Consider the following 14,536-nt stretch of genomic DNA (forward strand, 5'->3'; position numbering starts at 1 on the left):
TGTCCTGTTGGTCCCTAGTGTTGGTGTCCTGATGGTCCATTAGTGTCGGTGTCCTGTTGGTCCCTAGTGTTGGTGTCCTGTTGGTCCACTAGTGTTGGTGTCCTGTTGGTCCCTAGTGTTGGTGTCCTGTTGGTCCACTAGTGTTGGTGTCCTGTTGGTCCCTAGTGTTGGTCTCCTGTTGGTCCCTAGTGTTGGTGTCCTGTTGGTCCCTAGTGTTGGTGTCCTGTTGGTCCCTAGTGTTGGTGTCCTGTTGGTCCACTAGTGTTGGTGTCCTGTTGGTCCCTAGTGTTGGTGTCCTGTTGGTCCACTAGTGTTGGTGTCCTGTTGGTCCCTAGTGTTGGTGTCCTGTTGGTCCACTAGTGTTGGTGTCCTGTTGGTCCCTAGTGTTGGTGTCCTGTTGGTCCACTAGTGTTGGTGTCCTGTTGGTCCCTAGTGTTGGTCTCCTGTTGGTCCCTAGTGTTGGTGTCCAGTTGGTCCCTAGTGTTGGTGTCCTGTTGGTCCCTAGTGTTGGTGTCCTGTTGGTCCCTAGTGTTGGTGTCCTGTTGGTCCATTAGTGTTGGCGTCCTGTTGGTCCCTAGTGTTGGTGTCCTGTTGGTCCCTAGTGTTGGTGTCCTGTTGGTCCCTAGTGTTGGTGTCCTGTTGGTCCCTAGTGTTGGTGTCCTGTTGGTCCCTAGTGTTGGTGTCCTGTTGGTCCCTAGTGTTGGTGTCCTGTTGGTCCCTAGTGTTGGTGTCCTGTTGGTCCACTAGTGTTGGTGTCCTGTTGGTCCCTAGTGTTGGTGTCCTGTTGGTCCACTAGTGTTGGTGTCCTGTTGGTCCCTAGTGTTGGTGTCCTGTTGGTCCACTAGTGTTGGTGTCCTGTTGGTCCCTAGTGTTGGTGTCCTGTTGGTCCACTAGTGTTGGTGTCCTGTTGGTCCCTAGTGTTGGTCTCCTGTTGGTCCCTAGTGTTGGTGTCCTGTTGGTCCCTAGTGTTGGTGTCCTGTTGGTCCCTAGTGTTGGTGTCCTGTTGGACCCTAGTGTTGGTGTCCTGTTGGTCCATTAGTGTTGGCGTCCTGTTGGTCCCTAGTGTTGGTGTCCTGTTGGTCCCTAGTGTTGGTGTCCTGTTGGTCCCTAGTGTTGGTGTCCTGTTGGTCCCTAGTGTTGGTGTCCTGTTGGTCCCTAGTGTTGGTGTCCTGTTGGTCCCTAGTGTTGGTGTCCTGTTGGTCCACTAGTGTTGGTGTCCTGTTGGTCCCTAGTGTTGGTGTCCTGTTGGTCCACTAGTGTTGGTGTCCTGTTGGTCCCTAGTGTTGGTGTCCTGTTGGTCCACTAGTGTTGGTGTCCTGTTGGTCCCTAGTGTTGGTGTCCTGTTGGTCCCTAGTGTTGGTGTCCTGTTGGTCCACTAGTGTTGGTGTCCTGTTGGTCCACTAGTGTTGGTGTCCTGTTGGTCCCTAGTGTTGGTGTCCTGTTGGTCCACTAGTGTTGGTGTCCTGTTGGTCCCTTAGTGTTGGTGTCCTGTTGGTCCACTAGTGTTGGTGTCCTGTTGGTCCCTAGTGTTGGTGTCCTGTTGGTCCCTAGTGTTGGTGTCCTGTTGGTCCCTAGTGTTGGTGTCCTGTTGGTCACTAGTGTTGGTGTCCTGTTGGTCCTAGTGTGGTCTCCTGTTGGTCCCTAGTGTTGGTGTCATGTTGGGGTTTGGATCCCTCCTAGTGGTTAGTGTCTGCTGGTCCCTAGTGTTGGTGTCCGTTGGTCCCTTGTGTTGGTGTCTGTTGGTCCACTAGTGTTGGTGTCCTGTTGGGTCCCTAGTGTTGAGTGTCCTGTTGGTCCACTAGTGTTTGTGTCCTGTTGGGTCCCTAGTGTTGGTTGTCCCTGTTGTCCACTAGTGTGAGTGTCCTTGTTGGTCCCTAGTGTTGGTGTCCTGTAGGTCCACTAGTGTCGGTGTCCTGTTCGGTCCCTAGTGTTTGGTGTTCCTGTTGGTCCACTAGTGTTGGTTGTTCCCTGTTGGTCCCTAGTGTTGGTGGTCCATGATATTGGTCCACCTAGGGTTGGTGTCCTGTTGGTCCCTAGTGTTGTCTTCCTGTTGGTCCCTAGTCGTTGGTGTCCTGTTAGGTCCCTATTGTTGGTGTCCTGTTGTTCCATAGTGTTGGTGTCCTTGTTGGTCCACTAAGTGTTGGTGTCCTGTTGGTCCCTAGTGTTGGTGTCCTGTTGGTCACTAGTGTTGGTGTCCTGTTGGTCCCTAGTGTTGGTGTCCTGTTGGTCCCTAGTGTTGGTGTCCTGTTGGTCCCTAGTGTTGGTGTCCTGTTGGTCCCTAGTGTTGGTGTCCTGTTGGTCCACTAGTGTTGGTGTCCTGTTGGTCCCTAGTGTTGGTGTCCTGTTGGTCCATTAGTGTTGGTGTCCTGTTGGTCCCTAGTGTTGGTGTCCTGTTGGTCCACTAGTGTTGGTGTCCTGTTGGTCCCTAGTGTTGGTGTCCTGTTGGTCCCTAGTGTTGGTGTCCTGTTGGTCCCTAGTGTTGGTGTCCTGTTGGTCCACTAGTGTTGGTGTCCTGTTGGTCCACTAGTGTTGGTGTCCTGTTGGTCCCTAGTGTTGGTGTCCTGTTGGTCCACTAGTGTTGGTGTCCTGTTGGTCCCTTGTGTTGGTGTCCTGTTGGTCCACTAGTGTTGGTGTCCTGTAGGTCCCTAGTGTTGGTGTCCTGTTGGTCCCTAGTGTTGGTGTCCAGTTGGTCCCTAGTGTTGGTGTCCTGTTGGTCCACTAGTGTTGGTGTCCTGTTGGTCCCTAGTGTTGGTGTCCTGTTGGTCCCTAGTGTTGGTGTCCTGTTGGTCCACTAGTGTTGGTGTCCTGTTGGTCCCTAGTGTTGGTGTCCTGTTGGTCCCTAGTGTTGGTGTCCTGTTGGTCCACTAGTGTTGGTGTCCTGTTGGTTCACTAGTGTTGGTGTCCTGTTGGTCCACTAGTGTTGGTGTCCTGTTGGTCCCTAGTGTTGGTGTCCTGTTGGTCCACTAGTGTTGGTGTCCTGTTGGTCCCTAGTGTTGGTGTCCTGTTGGTCCACTAGTGTTGGTGTCCTGTTGGTCCACTAGTGTTGGTGTCCTGTTGGTCCCTAGTGTTGGTGTCCTGTTGGTCCACTAGTGTTGGTGTCCTGTTGGTCCCTAGTGTTGGTCTCCTGTTGGTCCCTAGTGTTGGTGTCCTGTTGGTCCCTAGTGTTGGTGTCCTGTTGGTCCCTAGTGTTGGTGTCCTGTTGATCCCTAGTGTTGGTGTCCTGTTGGTCCCTAGTGTTGGTGTCCTGTTGGTCCCTAGTGTTGGTGTCCTGTTGGTCCACTAGTGTTGGTGTCCTGTTGGTCCACTAGTGTTGGTGTCCTGTTGGTCCCTAGTGTTGGTGTCCTGTTGGTCCACTAGTGTTGGTGTCCTGTTGGTCCCTAGTGTTGGTCTCCTGTTGGTCCCTAGTGTTGGTGTCCTGTTGGTCCCTAGTGTTGGTGTCCTGTTGGTCCCTAGTGTTGGTGTCCTGTTGGTCCCTAGTGTTGGTGTCCTGTTGGTCCCTAGTGTTGGTGTCCTGCTGGTCCATTAGTGTTGGTGTCCTGTTGGTCCCTAGTGTTGGTGTCCTGTTGGTCCCTAGTGTTGGTGTCCTGTTGGTCCACTAGTGTTGGTGTCCTGTTGGTCCCTAGTGTTGGTGTCCTGTTGGTCCCTAGTGTTGGTGTCCTGTTGGTCCCTAGTGTTGGTGTCCTGTTGGTCCCTAGTGTTGGTGTCCTGTTGGTCCCTAGTGTTGGTGTCCTGTTGGTCCCTAGTGTTGGTGTCCTGTTGGTCCCTAGTGTTGGTGTCCTGTTGGTCCCTAGTGTTGGTGTCCTGTTGGTCCCTAGTGTTGGTGTCCTGTTGGTCTCTAGTGTTGGTGTCCTGTTGGTCCCTAGTGTTGGTGTCCTGTTGGTCCCTAGTGTTGGTGTCCTGTTGGTCCCTAGTGAATCTCTGACCTCTTGTTCTTGAAGTTGCTGGCTTCAGGAATTCCTCTGTCAATCTGGGTGGTTGATGTTAGTATTTTGTAAGTGGTGATCATATCACCTTTTTTTCTTCTATTTACTAGTTGTGGCATGTTTAACGCCATAAGTCTCTTCTCGTAAATCTTGGTTTTCAGTTCCGGAAGTCATTTAGTAGCGTGCCGTTGCACCTTTTCCAGTTAATTCTCGTGCTTATTGAGATTTGGGCACCATACAACTGCTGCATATTCCAATTTTGGTCTCACGAGAGTCATGAACAATTTCTTTAGTATTTCACCATCCATTTAATTAAAATCAGGTCTGAAGCTGGAAAGCGACGCATACGCTCCTCTCACAATGCTCTTTATGTGTTCCTCTGGCGACAAATTTCTATCTAAACCCACCCCCAGGTCTCGCTCTTAATTACAGTTCTGTAATTCATTGGCACATAATTTGTAAGTTTTGTGTGATCTATTTTTTCCGATTCCACTTTAAATAACATGGCATTTATTCACATTGAATTCCATTTGCCACTTGTCGCTCCACAGCACTTATGTTATCTAGACCAATTTGAAGAGCATTACAATCGTCTGCGTCTCCTATCTTCCCCTGGTATCTTAGTATCATCCGCAAACATGTTCATATAATTCTGTATACCTTCTGGCAGATCGTTCATGTAGACGATGAACTTGCAAGAGTATACGATGAACATCACTGGTGCAAGAACTGAACCCTGTAGTACTCCGCTAGTAACACTCCTCCAGTCAGGTACATTGTCTCTGATTACCGCCCTCATCTGTCTGTCAGGAATTTTGTCATCCATGCCTGAAGTCTCCCTGTCAGCCGGAGGCCCGATAGCTGAGTGGACAACGCTCGGGATTCGTAGTCCAAAGGTTCCACGTTCGATCCCCGGTGGAGGCGGAAACAAATTGGGAGAGTTTCTTTCAGCCTGATGGACCTGTTCACATAGCAGTAAATAGGTACCCGGGAGTTAGACAGGTGCTACGGGCTGCTTCCTAGGGGCATGTAACAAAAAGGAGGCCTGGTCGAGGACCGGGCCGCGGAGACACTTATCCCCGAAATCATCTCTAGATAATCAAGATAAACCTCTTCCACCATGTTCCAGTTTCCAGAACAGCTTCTTGTGAGGAGCTTTTTCAAAAGCCCTTTTTTAGTGCCCGATACTCTTATTGTGTGTGTGTGTGTGTGTGTGTGTGTGTGTGTGTGTGTGTGTGTGTGTGTGTGTGTGTGTGTGTGTATTGCATTCCCTTTTTCCACTACTCTCACGCTAAAAGAATACTTCCTAACATCTCTGTGACTCATCTGAGTTTCCAGCTTCCAATCATGTCTCCTCGTTCTGTGTGACTTATTCCGTATGAACATTTCATCTATTTTCACTTCGTCAATTCCCCTGAGTATTTTATACGTTCCTGTCATATCCCCCCCTCTCCCTTCTTTTCTCTAGTGTCGTAAGGTTCAGTTCCTTCAGACGCTCTTCTTATCCTATCCCTCGTAACTCTGGGACAAGCCTCGTCGCAAACTTATGAACCATTTCCAGTTTCCTTATGTGTGTGTGTGTGTGTATGTATACTTACCTAATTTACCTAATTGTGCTTGCGGGGGTGGAGCTCTGGCTCTTTGGTCCCGCCTCTCAACTGTCAATCAACTAATGTACAGGTTCCTGAGTCTACTGGGATCTATCATATCTACACTTGAAGCTGTGTATGGAGTCAGCCTCCACCACATCACTTCCTAATGCATTCCATTTGTCTAATACTCTGACACTGAAAAATTCTTTCTAACGTCTCTATGGCTCATTTGGGCACTCAGTTTCCACCTGTGTCCTCTAGTGCGTGTGCCTCTTGTGGTAAATAGTCTGTCTTTATCTATCCTATCAATTCCTCTGAGAATCATGTATGTGGTGACCGTGTCCCCTCTAACTCTTCTGTCTCCCAGTGACGTGAGGTTTAATTCCCGTAGTCTCTCCTCGTAGCTCATACCCCTCAGTTCGGGTATTAGTCTGGTGGCAAACCTTTGAACCTTTTCTAGTTTAATCTTATGCTTGACTACATATGGACTCCATGCTGGAGCCGTATACTCCAGGATTGGTCTGACATATGTGGTATACAAAGTTCTGAAAGATTCCTTACACAAGTTTCTAAAGGCCGTTCTTATGTTAGCCAACCTTTGCATATGCCGCTGATGTTATCCTCTTGATATGAGCTTCAGGGGACAGGTCTGGCGTGATATCAACCCCCAGGTCTTTCTCTCTCTCTAACTCCTGAAGTATTTCATCTCCCAAATGATACCTTGTATCTGGTCTTCTGCTCCCTACACCTATCTTCATTAAATTGCATTTGCTTGGGTTAAACTCTAACAACCATTTGTTCGACCATTCCTGCAGCGTGTCCAGGTCTTCTTGAAGCCTCAAGCTATCCTCCTCTTTCTTAATCCTTCTCATAATTTTGGCATCGTCAGCAAACATTGAGAGGAATGAGTCTATACCCTCTAGGAGATTATTTACATATATCAGAAACAGGATAGGTCCAAGTACAGAGCCCTGCGGGACTCCACTGGTGACTTCACGCCAATCTGAGGTCTCATCCCTGACTGTAACTCTCTGCTTCCTATTGCTTTGGTACTCCCTTATCCACTGGAGCGCCCTACCAGTTACTTCTGCCTGTTTCTCCAGCTTATGCATCAGCCTTTTATGGGGTACTGTGTCAAAGCCTTTCCGACAGTCCAAAAAAATGCAGTCCAACTCATTTATGTTACTTAAAAAATAAATCATTAAATATTAAAGTCTAAGGTGCTGCCATTTGTAGCTGAGGTTTACATAAACCAATTTCGTCCAAAATTGGCACCCTTACAGATAGGCTTACGTGCAGTCAGATGTATAAGTTTCATGCAAATCGTCTGATAAAGAAATAGGAAAAATAAAATTTAATTTTTTTTAATAAAACTAATTATATATTATTTAATATATGCTATTGTGATAGCTGAGAGCCATAGACATGATTTCAGTTGACACTTGTGTTTGATAATCGTTTTTTACCATTTTGGAAAATTTTGACACAATTCAATATTTTTTTCTCTCTTCCTATTTGTGCTACGATGCTGAGACTAGGATCAGATGAAACCCTTTTCATATACAACTCGTCAAAAAAGTTTGATTGAAATCGAATCAGTTTTCATTTTTGGCATATTTGTTGACCCCTAAGTTTAATAACCTGTTCCTTCACTGTTGTTTTCCTCCTGATGTGACCGTGTAGTTGATTTGGTTCGGTCTTGGCTTTATTAGCTATATCTTTTTCATGCTTTGTCTCAGCTTCTCTTCTCACACTAACATACTCATTCCTGGTTCTCTGGTATCTCTCTCTACTGTCTGGTGTTCTGTTATTTCGGAAGTTCCTCCACACCCTTTTGTTCCGTTCCTTTGCTTCCATACATGCCCTATTAAACCACGGATTTTTCTTTTGCTAACCGGATTTTTTCCTGTCGGGTCGGGATAAACCTGTTTAATGCCTCCTGATACTTTTGGGTGTTATTATGTCTTGTACGGACTTTAGTTGTGAGTTCTGTGTTCCATGGTATATCCCCTAGGAATTTTCTCATCTCCTCATAATTTCCCTTTCAGTACGTTTCTCAGTTCTTTTTTTGGGGGAGATAATTCCTAGCTCTACCAGGTACTCAAAGCTTATTACACTGTGATCACTCATTCCCAAGGGTGCTTCCAACTTAACTTCCCTTATATCCGACTCATTTAGGGTAAATATCAGATCAAACATAGCTGGTTCATCCTCTCCTCTCATTCTTGTCGGTCCCTTGAAGTGTTGGCTTGGAAAGTTTCTTGTTGCTACGTCCAGCAGCTTAGCTCTCCATGTGTCTGGTCCTCCATGTTGGTCTCTGTTCTCCCCATCTATCTTCCCGTGGTTGAAGTCTCCCATGAAAGTATGTGTGTGTACTCACCTAAATGTATTCACCTAATTGTGCTTGCGGGGGTTCAGCTCTGGCTCTTTGGTCCCGCCTCTCAATTGTCAATCAACTGATGTACAGATTTCTGAGCGTACTGGGCTCTATCATATCTACATATGAAACTGTGTATGGAGTCAGCCTCCACCACATCACTGCCTAATGCATTCCATCTGTTAACTACTCTGACACTGAAAAAGTTCTTTCTAACGTCCCTGTGGCTCATTTGGGTACTCAGGTTCAACCTGTGTCCCCGTGTTCGCGTACTAGGCATGTTAAACAGATTATCTTTATCTTCCCTGTTAATTCCTCTGAGAATTTTGTAAGTAGTGATCATGTCTCCCCTTACTCTTCTGTCTTCTAGTGTCGTGAGGTGCATTTCTCGCAGCCTTTCTTCGTAACTCATGCCTCTTAGTTCTGGGACTAGCCTAGTGGCATATCTCTGAACTTTTTCGAGCTTCGCCTTGTGCTTGACGAGGTACGGGCTCCATGCTGGGGCCGCATACTCCAGGATTGGTCTTACATATGTGGTATACAAGGTTCTGAATGATGCCTTACACAGGTTCCTGAAGGCAGTTCTGATGTTAGCCAGCCTCGCATACGCCCCAGATGTTATTCTTTTGATGTGGGCTTCAGGAGAAAGGGATGGTGATATCAATTCCTAGATCCTTCTCTCTGTCCGTTTCATAAAGGACTTCATCTCCCATTCTATATCCTGTGTCTGGCCTCCTGTTTCCACTGCCTAGTTTCATTACCTTACATTTACTCGGGTTGAACTTTAGTAGCCATTTGTTGGACCATTCGTGTAGTCTGTCTAGGTCATCTTGTAGTCTCATACTGTCTTCCTCTGTCTTAATCCTCCTCATAATTTTTGAATCATCAGCAAACAATGAGAGGAATGATTCTATACCATCTGGAAGATCATTTACATATATAAAAAACAGTATGGGTCCAAGGAATGAACCCTGCAGGACCCCACTGGGCTCGCCAATCTGAAACCTCACCCCGCACAGTAACTCGCTGCCTTCTGTTACTTTGGTACTCCCTTATCCAGTGGAGTACCTTCCCTTTCACTCCAGTCTGCATCTCCAGCTTTCGCACTAGTCTCTGGTGTGGCACTGTGTCAAAGGCTTTCTGGCAAACCAAAAATATGCAGTCTGCCCACCCCCCTCTCTTTCTTGTCTGATTCTTGTTTCCTGTCAAGGAAATGTCGTTTATGCCGTAGAAATCAATTAATGCTGTGAGGCATGGCATGCCATCCCTGAAACCATGTTGGTGTTGTGACACAAAGTTCCTTCGCTCCAGGTGTTCGACAAACTTTTTTCGCATAATTTTCTTCATTAGCTTTCATGGTATGCAAGTTAGGGACACTGGCCTGTAGTTCAGTGCCTCCTGTCTATCCCCCTTCTTGTATATCCGGACTACGTTTGCCGCCTTCTAAATTTCTGGCAGTTCACCTGTTACCAGTGATTTGCTATACACCATGAAGAGTGGCAGGCACAGTGCTATTGCTTCTTCCTTTAGTATCCATGGTGATATTCCATCCGGGCCTATAGCCTTTATCACATCCAACTCTAGCAGAAGCTTCCTTAAATCTCCACTGGTAATCTCAAATTCCTCTAGTGGTGCCTGGTTAATTATTCCTTCTCTTATCTCTGGAACTTCCCCTTGCTCTAATGTGAAGACTTCCTGAAATGTCATAATGAGTTCCTCACACACTTCTTTGTCATTTGTAGTGAATCTGTCTGCCCCTATCCTCAGTTTCATTACCTGTTCCTTCACTGTTGTCTTTCTCCTGATGTGTCTGTGCAGTACACAGCCACATCACAGTGTGTGTGTGTGTGTGTGTGTGTGTGTGTGTGTGTGTGTGTGTGTGTGTGTGTGTGTGTGTGTGTGTGTGTATGTGTGTGTATTCACCTAGTTGTGCTTGCGGGGGTTGAGGTCTGCTCTTTCGGCCCACCTCTCAACTGTCCCTAGGTCTCCTATCCCGGTTCATTGTCCTATCCCAGCTCTTTGTCCGTCTATCGCAACTCCTTGTCCTCCTATCCCGGCTCCTTTTCTTCCTAGCCCACCTCCTTGTCCTCGTATCTCAGCTCCTTGTCTTCGTATCCCAGGTCCTTATCCTCCTATGTTCCTTCTCTTATCCCAGCTCCTTTTCCTCGTATCGCAGCTCCTTGTCCTTCTATCCTAGCTCCTTGTCCTATTCCAGCTCCTTGTCCTCTTATCCCAGCTCCTGGTCTTCCTATCCCAGCTTCTTGTCTTCTTATCCCAGCTTTTTGTCTTCTTATCCCAGCTTCTTATCTTCTTATCCCCGCTCCTTGTCTTCCTATCCAAGCTCCTTGTCCTCGAATCCCAACTCCTTGTGCTCGTATCCCAGCTCCTTGTCCTCCTATCTCAGCTCCTTATCCTCCTATCCCAGCTCCTTGTGCCCGTATCCCAGCTCCTTGTGCTTGTATCCCAGCTCCTTGTGCTCGTATCCCAGCTCCTTGTGCTCGTATCCCAGCTCCTTGTGCTCGTATCCCAACTCCTTGTCTTCTTATCCCAGCTCCTTGTGCTCGTATCCCAGCTCCTTGTGCTCGTATCCCAACTCCTTGTGCTCGTTTCCCAGCTCCTTGTCCTCCTATGTACCTGGACTATAAGGTAGTTTATTAACACGCAAACAATATTTCGGATCACAGCTGCATCATGAGCGCCTGAGGCCAGATTCATCATGAAGTACTTACGAAACATGTACATCTTCTCTCAATCTTTGGGGCTTTGTTTATGTATATTATTAAGTGAGGGTAAGAACTTCAGAGTCAAATGTTATTGTTGTTCTAAACAGCTCCTGGTTCATGGGACCTTATAAATTGTTTAATAACTGTAAACAAAGACATCATTCAACAACTGTCTGACGAATCTGGTCTGGAAGCCTCATGGCATACGATGGTACAGCTTTGTATTTTGTTTTCACAAAGATCAATAACCCAAGAATGAGCAATAAATACATGTGATTAACTGTGATCCTTGACGCAGCTGGGGGCGACGCCTCTGCCCGATAACAAGGTGGAGGACAAGTACCTGTACGAGATGTTGGTCTTCACTGGCAACCTGAAGGGCGCCCAGACCGACTCCGTCGTCCAGTTCATCGTCTCAGGTGACAGCGACGAGACGGACGTCCGCACTCTTGGTGATGACAGGCGCAAGATCCTCCGCAAGGGTGACGTTGATGTCTTCGTTATGGCTGTGCCAAGGTGGGTGGTGGTGATGTGGTGGTGTGGTGGAGTGTAGGTGGGTGGTGGTGGTGTGACGGTGTGGTGGAGTGTAGGTGGGTGGTGGTGGTGTGGTGGAGTGTAGGTGGGTGGTGGTGGTGTGACGGTGTGGTGGAGTGTAGGTGGGTGGTGGTGGTGTGGTGGTGTGGTGGAGTGTAGGTGGGTGGTGGTGGTGTGGTGGTGTGGTGGAGTGTAGGTGGGTGGTGGTGGTGTGACGGTGTGGTGGAGTGTAGGTGGGTGGTGGTGGTGTGGTGGTGTGGTGGAGTGGAGGTGGGTGGTGGTGGTGTGGAGGTGGGTGGTGGTGGTGGTGTGGTGGTGGGTGGTGGTGAGTGGTGGTGGTGTGACGGTGTGGTGGAGTGGAGGTGAGTGGTGGTGGTGTGGAGGTGGGTGGTGGTGGTGGTGTGGTGGTGGGTGGTGGTGAGTGGTGGTGGTGTGACGGTGTGGTGGAGTGGAGGTGGGTGGTGGTGGTGTGGAGGTGGGTGGAGGGGTTTGACGGTGGTGTGATGGTGGTGGTGTGGTGGTGGGTGGTGGTGGGTGGTGGTGTGACGGTGGTGTGATGGTGGTGGTGTGGTGGTGGGTGGTGGTGGGTGGTGGTGGTGTGACGGTGTGGTGGAGTGGAGGTGGGTGGTGGTGGTGTGGTGGTGTGATGGTGGTGGTGTGGTGGTGGGTGGTGGTGGTGTGACGGTGGTGTGATGGTGGTGGTGTGGTGGTGGGTGGTGGTGGTGTGGTGGTGGTGTGATGGTGGTGGTGTGGTGGTGGTGTGGTGGTGTGGTGGAGTGGAGGTGGATGGTGGTGGTGTGATGGTGGTGTGATGGTGGTGGTGTGATGGTGGTGTGATGGTGGTGGTGTGGTGGTGGGTGGTGGTGGGTGGTGGTGGTGTGACGGTGTGGTGGAGTGGAGGTGGGTGGTGGTGGTGTGGTGGTGTGGTGGTGTGGTGGAGTGGAGGTGGGTGGTGGTGGTGTGACGGTGTGGTGGAGTGGAGGTGGGTGGTGGTGGTGTGGTGGTGTGATGGTGGTGAGTGGTGGTGGTGTGACGGTGTGGTGGAGTGGAGGTGGGTGGTGGTGGTGTGGTGGTGTGATGGTGGTGGTGTGGTGGTGGGTGGTGGTGAGTGGTGGTGGTGTGACGGTGTGGTGGAGTGGAGGTGGGTGGTGGTGGTGTGGTGGGTGGTAGTGCGGAGGTGGTGGTGGTGGTGTGGATGTGGGTGGTGGTAGTGTGGAGGTGGGTGGTGGTAGTGTAGAGGTGGTTGTGGTGGTGTGGAGGTGGGTGGTGGTAGTGTGAAGGTGGGTGGAAGGTGGTGGTGGTAGTGTGGTGGTGGTGTGGTGGTGGGTCGTGGTAGTGTAGAGGTGGTTGTGGTGGTGTGGAGGTGGGTGGTGGTAGTGTGAAGGTGGGTGGAAGGTGGTGGTGGTGGTGGTGGTGTGGTGGTGGGTTGTGGTGTGGAGGTGTGTGGTCGTATGAAGATGGGTGGTGGTGTATTGGTGGATGGTGGTAGTGTGGAGGTGGGTGGATGGTGGTGGTGATGTGGAGGTGGTGCTGAGGTGGATGGTGGTGGTGTGGAGGTGGGTGGATGGTGGTGGTGATGTGGAGGTGGTTCTGAGGTGGATGGTGGTAGTGTGGAGGTGGGTGGATGATGTTGATGTGGAGGTGGGTGGATGAAGTGTGTAGGTGAGTGGATGGTGGTATTGTGGAGGTGGGTGGATAGTGGTAGTGTGGAGGTTGATAGATGGAGGCAGTGTGGAGTTGGGTTGATGGTGGTAGTGTGGAGGTGAGTGGATAGTGGTAGTGTTGAGGTTAGTGCATGGTGGTAGTGTTTAGGTTGGGTGGATGGTTGTAGTGTGGAGGTGGGTAGATTGTGGTAGTGTGGAGATAGGTGGATGATGGTATTGTGTAACTGGGTAGATGGTCGTAGTGAGGAGGTGGGTGGAAGGTGGTAGTGTGGTGGTGGATAGTAGCAGTGTGGAGGTGGGTGGATGGTGGTAGTGTGGATGTGGATGGTGGTAGCGTGGATGTGGGTGGATGGTGGTAGCGTGGAAGTGGGTGGATGGTGAGAATTCCAATGTAATTTATTTAGCACAAAATAATTTAAATTGTTTAAGTACCACCTCTGGCTGGAAGAAGGGGTCCCTTAGCCTCCGAGGAAACCACACATAACGCATTAGAGGGAATGTTTAGGTCCCCTCAAATACAGCTACTGTGTGCTTGTTTTACTGTTTAATTGTCTTGTTCTGTTCTAATTGCTTAATGTATTTCATTATTTTGAATCACTTAGAATTACAATGAAGTTGACAGCAGTGTTATGTCAGATTTACCAAGTATCTTGGTGTGACAATGTTTGTGTACCAGGCCGCTGGGGCCGCTGCAGTTCCTGCGGGTGTGGCACGACAACAGCGGCAAGGGGCCCAACGCCTCCTGGTTCCTCAGCTGCATCATCATCAGGGACATCCAGACTGAGGAGAGATACGAGTTTATCTCAGACCAGTGGTTAGCTGTGGAGAGTTCTGATGGGCAGGTGAGTACTGTCTGGCTGTGGAGAGTTCTGATGGGCAGGTGAGTACTGTCTGGCTGTGGAGAGTTCTGATGGGGCAGGTGAGTACTGTCTGGCTATGGACAGTTCTGATGGGCAGGTGAGTACTGTCTGGCTGTGGAGACTTCTGATGGGCAGGTGAGTACTGTCTGGCTGTGGAGAGTTCTGATGAGGCAGGTGAGTACTGTCTAGCTGTGGAGAGTTCTGATGGGCAGGTGAGTACTGTCTGGCTGTGGAGAGTTCTGATGGGCAGGTGAGTACTGTCTGGCTGTGGAGAGTTCTGATGGGCATTTGAGTACTGTCTGGCTGTGGAGAGTTCTGATGGGCAGGTGAGTACTGTCTGGCTGTGGAGAGTTCTGATGGGCAGGTGAGTACTGTCTGGCTATGGACAGTTCTGATGGGCAGGTGAGTACTGTCTGGCTATGGACAGTTCTGATGGGCAGGTGAGTACTGTCTGGCTGTGGAGACTTCTGATGGGCAGGTGAGTACTGTCTGGCTGTGGAGAGTTCTGATGAGGCAGGTGAGTATTGTCTGGCTGTGGAGACTTCTGATGGGCAGGTGAGTACTGTCTGGCTGTGGAGAGTTCTGATGAGGCAGGTGAGTACTGTCTAGCTGTGGAGAGTTCTGATGGGCAGGTGAGTACTGTCTGGCTGTGGAGAGTTCTGATGGGCAGGTGAGTACTGTCTGGCTGTGGAGAGTTCTGATGGGCAGGTGAGTACTGTCTGGCTATGGAGAGTTCTGATGGGCAGGTGAGTACTGTCTGACTGTGGAGAGTTCTGATGGGCAGGTGAGTACTGTCTGGCTATGGAGAGTTCTGATGGGCAGGTGAGTACTGTCTGACTGTGGAGAGTTCTGATGGGCAGGTA

At 49.4% G+C, this 14,536-nt stretch overlaps 1 protein-coding gene across 1 annotated transcript in view; it reads left to right on the top strand.

Annotated features, from left to right (window-relative positions):
• The window catches only part of LOC123760677 (polycystin family receptor for egg jelly), a 467,012-nt gene that overhangs the window by 333,070 nt on the left and 119,406 nt on the right, over nucleotides 1-14,536 (top strand). Inside the window, 2 exon segments of the mRNA XM_069328534.1 lie at nucleotides 10,914-11,131; nucleotides 13,490-13,655. Coding sequence (XP_069184635.1) covers nucleotides 10,914-11,131; nucleotides 13,490-13,655 — 384 coding nt within the window.

This window comes from Procambarus clarkii, chromosome 21 (genome assembly GCF_040958095.1).
Source record: "Procambarus clarkii isolate CNS0578487 chromosome 21, FALCON_Pclarkii_2.0, whole genome shotgun sequence".
Lineage (NCBI taxonomy): Eukaryota > Metazoa > Arthropoda > Malacostraca > Decapoda > Cambaridae > Procambarus > Procambarus clarkii.